Source organism: Homalodisca vitripennis, chromosome 3 (genome assembly GCF_021130785.1).
Source record: "Homalodisca vitripennis isolate AUS2020 chromosome 3, UT_GWSS_2.1, whole genome shotgun sequence".
Taxonomy (NCBI): domain Eukaryota; kingdom Metazoa; phylum Arthropoda; class Insecta; order Hemiptera; family Cicadellidae; genus Homalodisca; species Homalodisca vitripennis.
Window position 1 is genome coordinate 202,152,753 of NC_060209.1, and position 10,384 is coordinate 202,163,136.

The 10,384-nt window shown below is 35.7% G+C and overlaps 1 protein-coding gene across 11 annotated transcripts in view; it reads right to left on the reverse strand.

Moving 5' to 3' along the window:
- LOC124358030 overlaps positions 1 to 6,006 on the reverse strand; it is a 93,538-nt gene extending 87,532 nt beyond the window's left edge. For 4 of the 11 annotated variants that reach the window (XM_046810293.1, XM_046810296.1, XM_046810292.1 and 1 more), the window contains exons 1-2: positions 5,803 to 6,002; positions 893 to 1,051 (exon numbers count right to left, since the gene is read on the reverse strand). In XM_046810293.1, coding sequence (XP_046666249.1) covers positions 893 to 1,051; positions 5,803 to 5,860 — 217 coding nt within the window. In that variant the 5' untranslated portion in view covers positions 5,861 to 6,002. Of the gene's footprint in view, positions 1 to 892; positions 1,052 to 5,802 lie in introns of all 11 variants that reach the window. The other 7 variants (XM_046810290.1, XM_046810291.1, XM_046810288.1 and 4 more) reach the window with 5 other exon arrangements.
- Positions 6,007 to 10,384: the final 4,378 nt, after the last annotated feature.

The window sequence follows — 10,384 nt, forward strand, 5'->3', positions numbered from 1 at the left end:
ATGGCTGTAGCGTAAGATTTAACCTCCAGGTCGCAGGAGTGTTGTCAAAATTCGAATTGCCCATATATTGATTGTAAACGAAAATAAAATTCATACAGTAGAATGTATTGAGTAGATATGATTATGAGGTTCCTAGCGCACTTTTGGGACAGACAGATAATCAATGGAAAATCTTGTTCAAGGTACCGAACACGAATTGACATGCAAAATTACGTTAAGTAGAACATAAAACACAACATTCACATTCATGTTACGTTCTGAACGTAACATTTGACAACACGAACATAACATTAACGTGATTTTTGTGTTTTATGTTCTACTTAACGTAATTTTGCATGTCAATTCGTGTTCGATACCTTGAACAAGATTTTCCATTGCTTATCTGTCTGTCCCAAAAGTGCGCTAGGAACCTCATATTCATATCCTACTGTATTGAATATATATTATTAACTTATTTTATTTTCATGACTCCGAATAAGAAATTATTAATCATTATATACTTTATTGCGGCCCGTTCTGACAATTTAGAAATATTTCCAAGCTTTCTGTGTAGCTGGAATCACAGCTCCTGTGTTACACGTGCAAAACGATACTACCGAAAAAATGTTTCTTTACAGGTAATGAGATCATTCAAACTACTTGTTCCTGCTTTGAACATAAACGACATTGCTAAACCACAGAAATGTAGAAAAACAAACGAACCAGGCGTGTGATTACAGTTTATTGATAACAATCAGATTTCCATTTGTTCTGTGTGCTGTACGAACCGCCTACGATCTACCTCCGATGTACACACCGAGGAAGTACATCGCGGCGAGGCCAGCCAATAGGCCACAGAACTGTAAGTACACCAGGGAGGCGGGGCGCCGCCAGAAAGGAGCGGAAGAATCACCTGGTCCTGCTGGAGTCGGTGCGGTAGGCGGGTTCGAAGGGTCGACTGGTCCTCTTGTCGTGTCTAGATCGTAGTCGATATCTTTCAGTTCTCCAGACGAATAGGTTCCATTCTGGATTTCGCTCACATCCTCCTTCTCCGCGGAGTCGAATCCTGCAACTGAGCACAGAGTTTATATAACAGTGTAATTCTGATTCCTCCAGAATCTTTAATTATCAGTACCTCATACATACATCTAACTAGTCAAACTAGAGAGGCCTCCATAGTGTTGTTAATTAATGTGTAGTGTGTATAATTAATGGCTTTTTAAAGATATAAATCTGCCATTTTAATTCTCCAAAAAGCCACGGCCATATAAATACTAAGTATGTTGTTGAAGACTCTTGGAGGGAAAAACTTTAAATAGTAATAAAACAAAATTTTCCAACATGTTTTATTTTTTGGACGAAGCCTTTGGAAACCAAAGGTTTCATCTTCAGTGGATTCCACAAATAAATATTTACTTACATTATTCTTCTTACAATTAATATTTATTGTTTCAACGGCAAACTCCAATATTGTACAAAAATCACAATCAATAAATATGGAAAAGGTGTACTAAGGAGATAACAGGGCAGAGAGTAAATAGTAATATACAATAAGGAGACATGACTAGCAAACTACATAGGTAACAACTGTATCGAGACTGTAAATTGTACAGGATAAGAAACAATTTATAGCTATGGAGCACAGAGCCTGAGGAGAGTTATTAAAATTAAGAAACAATAACAATTAATGAAAATACTATGAAGGAATAACAGCAAATAAAGTATATTAATAGGGATAACAGTAGGATAAACTAGAGTGGAGATTGAGACAACAGTTATAGGGCTGCAATCTTTATAATAACTAAGAAATAAACTATATGTATAAAGACTAACAACAATAAAAATATTAGATAACATTAACAGTAGGGTAATCAACAAGAATAGATATTAGGTGAACAGTGTATAAGGTTACTATTTTATTCGATAACTAACAGAAAAATTATAAATATCATAACAAAAATAAATATATAATAAATAACAACGAGAAGAACAGGAAAACGTTGAACAGGAGGCACTGGCACTATAGTGAGGGGAGTCGACGGCTCCAACATTAGGTAACATCACACAGAGCACTCACTTTTCTTCTGAGCGATGGTACAGACTCGTGAAAGAAATCCTGATGAGTTGAAGCCACCCTAGCTGCGCGCATGAGACGAGACATACCGCTAAAGTGAGAGTAGTTGGTGGTATATTGAGGCGTCTGCAGAAGATTGTAATTGAGCGAAGTCCTTTTATAACAAAAATGTCAATAGAGCTGAGCAGATCAGGGCAGTCAACAAGGCCATTTACAAGCTTGAACAAGAACAGGAGATCAGCGTGGTGGCGACGAAGATGTAGTGGGAGAAGGACAAAATGACTCTCGACATCAGAGACAGGTGTTGTGCGGTAGCTGAACCCCAGTCTTGGATCAAGCATCCTGATGAAACGGTTCTGAAAATGTTACAGCTGTTCCTTATGATTTAGTTGGAAAGGAGACCATATAACGTAACCATACTCCAGGATTGTGCGCACCAAAGACTTAAAAAGACTAACTATGGACAGAGGTGAGTTGAAGTTTCTTGTAGATCTAAATAGGAAACCCAATAGAGAGCTAACTCTTGAAGCTACATGTGCAATGTGCTCAGAAGGACTAAGTGAAGGAGTCATTATTACTCCTAAATCCCTTTTTTCGTCAATCCTACGCAGGACACAATCGTGCAAAATATATATATTTTTTGCGTGGGGAGGGGGGATATTAAAATACCATATGCAGTAAATATGCAAATACAAAAATGTTTGGAAATATTTCAGCCAGTATGAAAAATCTTTAGTTTCGCAAGGCCTCGTCCAAAAAACTAATCCATATTGGAATGTTTTTTTTTTATTAACTAAGTATTTTGTTGAAACGTAACCCATCTTATCAGATACATCCTCTCACACTCGTTTTTATGCGTTTGCGATCCGAACGGGTCAGGAACTACCTCACTGTGGGGTTGTTTGTGTCCATTGGGCGGAACTGAGAGGTTGTTTTTGTCCATTGGGCGGAACTGTGGGGTTGTTTGTGTCCATTGGGCGGAACTGAGAGGTTGTTTTTGTCCATTGGGCGGAACTGAGGGGTTGTTTGTATCCATTGGGTGGTACTGTGGGGTTGTTTGTGTCCATTGGGCAGAACTGTGGGGTTTGACAGAATTAGTGATGGATTACTCGCGTCTCCACATTTTAAAAGTATAGAATCAATTTTGAGATCGTCTGCGGCTGCAGTTGGAAAGCTCCTCCTACATAACACTACATAATAGAGACGCCTACACTGTGTTTGCAGGATACACATCTCTATCTTTTATCAGGAGGCACACTAAGACAAACTTTGAAATATTGCCTTAAACGTAAGAGTCTAAAGTTGGAAAACATTCTATCATCTTCTTGTCTCAATAAACTGGAGAAGTATTAAACCGGCCGTGTTTATTCCGCATAACGTTAATTGGATGAAATCCAAACCATCTCTTTCCCCTTCTTATAACCAGCAGAGGAACCCCGTATTGCCTCATTGCTGCCGTTTTTACAAATGAGCTCACAGACACAGAGACTGTACTCAAACGTGAGTGTGGCCACCTCAAACATCTGCGCAGCAAACTTAAACTGACCAATGTCTGAACGGTGCGCTCAGAATGGCTAGTGTGGCTTTGTACTGACACTTTGTAATGAATCAAAAATTGCCGGATACTAGCTCCTGAAAGAACTTAGCAATTTAGAAGTTTGCATTGTAGGGTTTACCGCAAAGTTCACAGTCCACTTTATTTTTGTATGCGTCCGAATGTAATTAAGCCAAGTTACTCTCATAAAGTCAAATAAATTTTTATTGCCTTTGAACAATATACAATACTGTATAACAAAAGTCATTAGTCTATCTACTCATTCACACACATTCATACATACAAAAATGTCCTAAACTAGACAAACACGCAATTCCTATATCAGATCCTGTTAAACCTGCTTCGATATTTATTTTCCAGGGGGCTTTCCATGAATTCATCCACTGTGTAAAAAGCTACTGACACCAATAGGTGTGAAGAAAAAAATAAAAAAATACAAACACAAGCCGAAAAAGCATACATCGTCAAAACTTTCCATCCAATCTAAGCATGTACTTTACTTCCGGAATAACTTACTACCAGTTCTATACTTGATTTTGGTTCTCCATTCAAGAAACTATACATATACGTAGATTTCAGCATTCATCTGTAGATTTCACCAAGCTAATTTTGGCCAATAGATTGTCTCCTTTCAGTCAATGTAGTTTACTTCCAGTATAAGATGTTTCTGACACCATAGTTAGGCCTATCTTTTGTTTCGAACAAGAAATAATATAAGCTCACGCGAAATTGAGGAGCCTGCTTCTGTCAAAAAAAGTTTATTAAAGTCTTTAAATATGTAGTAAAAGTTAAGTAGTATCTGTGTGTTTAATATATGCATTATATTACTGATAAAGCACTGCATACTTAATATTTCCAATATTTTACAGTTAAAAGTACAAATTTACTAAATCTTCCAACTTTACTATCTGGGTATACTATGTGCTCAAAAATAAATACTGACAAAGTTAAAATAAGAAGTTTGATACTGTCCAGCTTACCCTATGCTTTCAAGATAATGAGTATAAACAATCTGAAAATGGCAGCAAAATTAATTCAACCTTTGAATGTGTTGTTATATTATAATATTAACATAGAACAGTTTCAGCTAGCAGTGCATGTTTATTTTGTTTTATTATAAAAGGAGAAGCCGATCCCCCGTTAGGCCTTATCCTGCCCGTCCTCATGGGCCACTGAGCTGTGCGAGGATCTTTTCAAACAGAATAAGGGGAAAAGTCGATACAGTACAAGGTCGATGGTACAGATAGAAAATGCAGCGGTCACAGACAGGATTCGAACCTGCGCTATCACTAACTCAGACCCAAAATCCGTCGTCTTAGACCGCTTGCCAGTGATACTTCCAATTTGTTTGTTGCTATATAATTGAAAAGACGGTTATTATTTAGGTTTTCCTAACCTAACAAGAGGACTAATTAGTGACTTTAACATTCATATTTTATCAATTGTTATCAAGAATATAAACGTTAAGTAAATGAAGACACTTGACTATCAGGAAGGATTGTACAGATCGAGCTGAGTGTTATCATGATTAGTGGAACTTGAGGTTGCATTATCACTTAAGTGTTCTTTACCCGTTCTGTATCTACTTTTCATTTTGAAGGTGTTCGTATCATTCTATAAATATTACTAATCCTTAATTATTTTCCTCTATTAACCTTGATAACAAGTTTTTCCTACATTACCTTTTACACATTACCATTACATTTTGACATTGATTTTGGGTCTCGGAAATGTTAATTCATGTTTGTTCAAAATGATAAGGCACTTCACTTCCTTCTGTCTGAATTGCACAATGGCCAAGAAAGAAACAATGGAGCACCTTTCGCTAGAATGCCCCGATTATTGTTATGCATGACACCTCAAGGTCAATCAATCAGTAAATTCAGTGAATCAAATTCAGTCAAAGTTTATAGACAAAAGTAAAGCAAAACAAGTGTACATTGAGGCTGCATTATAATGTATACAAGTCCTGCCAAAAGGAAAATCAGAAAGACAAAAAACATACCAGTTTATAACATTTAACAGCGTCTTTCAATTAGTAACATGTGTTTGCTACAATACAAATATTATGGGAAATTTCACAACTTTAGAGGTTGGACTTTTTACCCTATGTTTCATGACTCTATCTTTCATGTTTTTGCTCGGCTTCAGTCAGTCAGTTATAACATTATTACTGATAACGCTATATACTTACCTTCTGAAAAAGTTGTAAAAGCTATCACACAAAAAGCACTAAGCACGATGAGTTTCATGTTGGATTAATGGAAACCTTTTCGTACTGCGTGAAAAGTATTTGTATGACTAACAATCTTATCTTACATCTTATCTCGATGGCTGTGAATCACAGCAAATCCGGTGTTGCATACTCCATGCTTGGATTTGCGTTTTCCATACAATGAGACCCATCTCTGCCTCAATAAAAAACCGTGATTATCCCACGGAGATATAAGGTCGATTCCACTTAATGCAGTTTGAAGTTATGTAACAATATCAACGTGACAGCTAAAATCACTGTTTATATAGTTTATTATTCAATATGTTTAGTGTTTAGTATATAATATGCTAAAATACAAAATTATACGCAATGTAATAAACTTGTCTAATCTAAGAGGAAGTAATGGCCTTTGGTCGAGTTAGTTGGCAGAAACTAGTCACAACTATTGAAAATTCATCCATAAACAAAGGACATAAATATTATTTAGGTTACTACAGAAGTTGTTTCTATTAAGAGCTATAATTTTGACATTTTTTTATATCGGGCCGAACGTAAAATAATAGAAGATAAGGATATGGAATATAAAGGGAAAGGATATCTTATTTCACCAGGCGAATTTACGGAAAAAGAAGGTCTCTCTAACACTATCGGAAAGTGACTTCGGAACCGCCAATGGCTGGGCAAGTGGGTCGCTTCATAAGATAGGATCACTCAGCGGTCACCCATCCAAGCAGCAGCCTCGTCCAACGTTGCTTGATTCGGTTATCTCGCGATAACTGCTGAGCCCGCTATACTGATGACCATTCAAATATTATCAATTCTACTTTTTAGTAATATAATATTAGTGTTTTTTTTTACTTTCCAGCTACAAATCGGAGAAAAACAGTTCTTAATTAATTTCGAAGGCAAGACGAATAATGATAGTAGTTTTGCATTTACGAACAACAGAGCCTCTGTTGTCACTCTTCACTTTTCAGACTTTTTCATGATCTCTACAAATATTATACACTTAGCAGAAATATACTTTTCAATATTGGTGGCCAATAAAGTCAATACTTCAAAGGTTATTACACGAATATACTAGTACAAAAAAATAAAAGATAAACATATGTAATTAGTAAGTGAGTATAAAAACAGTGAAACATAAAGGTAACCTCAGTGTTAAACAATAAACAAGGATGTCGTTTAACGGGCCACCACTATCTGGGACCGGCCATTAGTGAAGGTAATCTCGCAAGTTGCCGCGCCCCAGACTACAGTCAGGGTTAATGAGGTTTCTGGGCAAAAAGGTTTTCGGTCCTCTTTTATCTATTCTCATTCTAATATAGCTTTGTTCCTATTTAATCCTGGTATTTACGCAAAGTTTATTATACCGAATGGTCTAATTCATAAATTAACACGTTTTCTAACCAAAACACGAAATCCAATTTTGTCAATATTAAATAGAACTATCTTCTGAAATTACATATTCAGCTAAATTGAGAGATGAAATAGTTAATGTAAAGTTTTCTACCACGAACGGGAAGTATTGAATTAAAATTTAATCGATTCGACTTTTTAAATAATCAAAACTATATGTGGACAGTGACGTAGGCATAGAGATGCATGGTTGTAATTTCCCCGAAATTTTTTGTTAACAGATAAATATTTGTTGTCACAAATAAATTTGATCAAAATTCGAAAAAGTACGCAAAAATCATAGCTCAACATTATAGTCTGATTAATGGGAAACTATTTCGTTAATTAATGGATACAGCCTGGCCCTAAGTAACCCAACAATTTCAGTCAGCGCCTAATAAACTAGAACCCACTTAAATTATCGGGCCCTCTACGACGATAGTTATAACTCATCGCAATGCCTCTAGAACATTTGAACAAAAAAGGCATTCCTGTTGCGTGGTGTTCGATAGAGCATGTGTTACTTAATGCCTTTGATCAACTATAAAAATCAATGTTGCTCTTCAAAGCCTTTATTTTATACTTGATTTTAAGATTTGCCTGAGATATGCTTCTGATTTACTACAGTCAAAGTCAAGTACCTATTCTACGTGCTTATATGTATGTATTAATGAAACAAGAAATAACTAATCCATAGCTGGGAATTGATGTACGGAAAAAGTGAGCACCCAGACTACCCTTTGTGTTGTCAGAGGTCAGGTAGCAAATCTTTCAACGGTAAAAATCAAAATTAGGAGGCGCAGCCCTAGCGTCAGACCTCAAAAATAACTGATATAATCTCCCAGACCTCAGTACACTTTTATTGTATGAATGATTTGTCTCCTGTGTTATTAATACAATTAAAGATAATATCTTCTGTGGACAATTCTCTTATGCGATGATGTAGGCCTATATAAAGTATTCCTAAGCGTATATTTGGCGCACACTAACTATTGTTTTTATATAAATTCCTTAACCTTTTCCATGAAGTCTCTTCTGAGGCTAAAATGCTAAAACATATTCCTTATGGGTATTATCAGTCTAAAAGTGTATCCTGATCAGAATTACCTTTATCAAACTCCTTTCATCTATATATCCTGGGTAATGCTTTCTAAGAAACTGGCTATTGATGTCTATAACACTTTTTAGCTTGATGAAAAATTTCGATTATTAGCCTAAGATTATCAAAATATAATGTGTGCAGTGTGGTAAGTTCAGAAATTAAATGTTTCCAATGATAATAAAATATATGTTTTGTTATATTTTTATTGGAGGGGCAGGAAATAAATAGAAACCCAATATTTGTCACTAGAATGTTAGATTTTGAAATGATTCGTTGAAATGTCAGACCGGGTCACAATAGCGTTTCAGGTGATAGGACTCAGCGTTCATACATATAGCCTACACATTTGTACGATTGTTGTCGCACGTCACACTGCAATGACGCTCTTGCCTTTGGTTGCAGCAGTGTGTTTGGTTCTGTTAGAATTATTACTAAAGCAAATAATATACATACATTTCTGTAAAATTCTACTATCAAGCAACTTTTCAGAATTTCCAAATCATATTATATAAGATAACATACAGTCTAAAACACAATTCTTTTACTAACTATGGATTTGACAACATTTTTGCTCATCTTAGGTCAATTTGGCTATTGATCCTATATATAGTTCCCACATTGTAACACAAAACAATGTTTGAATCAACGCTCAATCTCGTTTGATCGATGAGTTAGAAGCGTTTCCATTATACACACCTCCGCCAGGTATACCCTTCCTTACGTTGTGGATATCACGTAGACATTTCATTATCACTGAGGTTTAACATTTAAATAATCAAAACAAAATCACCGTCATGCTTTTCAGTGTTTGACTCCATTTAGATTTCGTACTCAATTGGTTTCTGCCTTTGACAAAGGAGAACCCATATACCAAGTATCAGGGTTCTAGAATTTATCTAACATTAGTTATCACTCAAACAGATAAAGATAAATATGGGTGGATTGCCCTAGTTTTGATCCCACTATCGAGAAAGTTCATCTTTGGATTAGATGAATTTACATTCCTAGTTTTAGGGCTTGTTTAAATTAAAAGTTATCGCTCAAATATACAAAACATACAGGTTTAAAAAATCCATAGGGTGCATACGGAGACTGAGAGGAAACATATTGAAACAAAGTATATAACGCAACTTTTCGAGAATCGTCTTCGTCAGATGCGATGATAATTAATAATATAAAAAGAAAGAAAAACAGGAAAATTTTCAGATTCAACAATTTCAGATGGCACGCCCTGAGGCCGCAGAAAGTGCCGATATTGAATTTCTTGTTAGTGTCCCACTGTCACCTGTTCTGGTGTGACGTGTGATAGTGATCTTAACTTCTCGTGTTCGTGACTTGCGTCCTGTTCAGTGACAATGCCTTGGTTAATGTTTCGTGTTTTACATTCTGTTATATTCGCCCCTGAATTTCAATCCTCGAAACGTTATGTTATGAATTTTTAACATATAACGCTGGAAAATGACACAACTAAACATTTTGTTAAGGTCCTGTCATCTTTAATAAAAAGGTATGTACGATCAATGCTGTTGTAAATTTGATTGTGAAATCATAGCAGTTCAGTATAGATCAGTTAGTTGGTCAACGTTAACCCATTGGAGACTGAGATTTTAACGCTATTGTGACAACCCAGGACTGAGTTTTTTTTTGTTTAAAAAACGTTTAATAGTTTTTTTCAGTTATGGTGGTATAACTTACCTGTAAAAAGTTTTTGTTGTGGAATTCATGTGTGGTATATATTTACAAATAACTACAAATACATTTTTACTTTTTTTAGTATTTATTTACTGTATGAAAAATTTCAAAACAGTTCTCCAAATGTAAAGGAACTTTACATTTTTTACATTGGTAAATTGTTTCTGATCGCCTTCCGTGATCATAACACACTTTACATCTTTTGGATGGTCTAGCTTTGTTTGTTGGAGGAATTTTTTCAATGAAATGTCCCCATTGTTTACATTGTAGCCTCATTGGTTGGTCTAGTGAAGGCCTCCCTCCTGTAGGCCTATCAGGAAGCTGAACTGTTGATAGTAAACTGGTCAACAATGTTTAGCCTAAATTCTG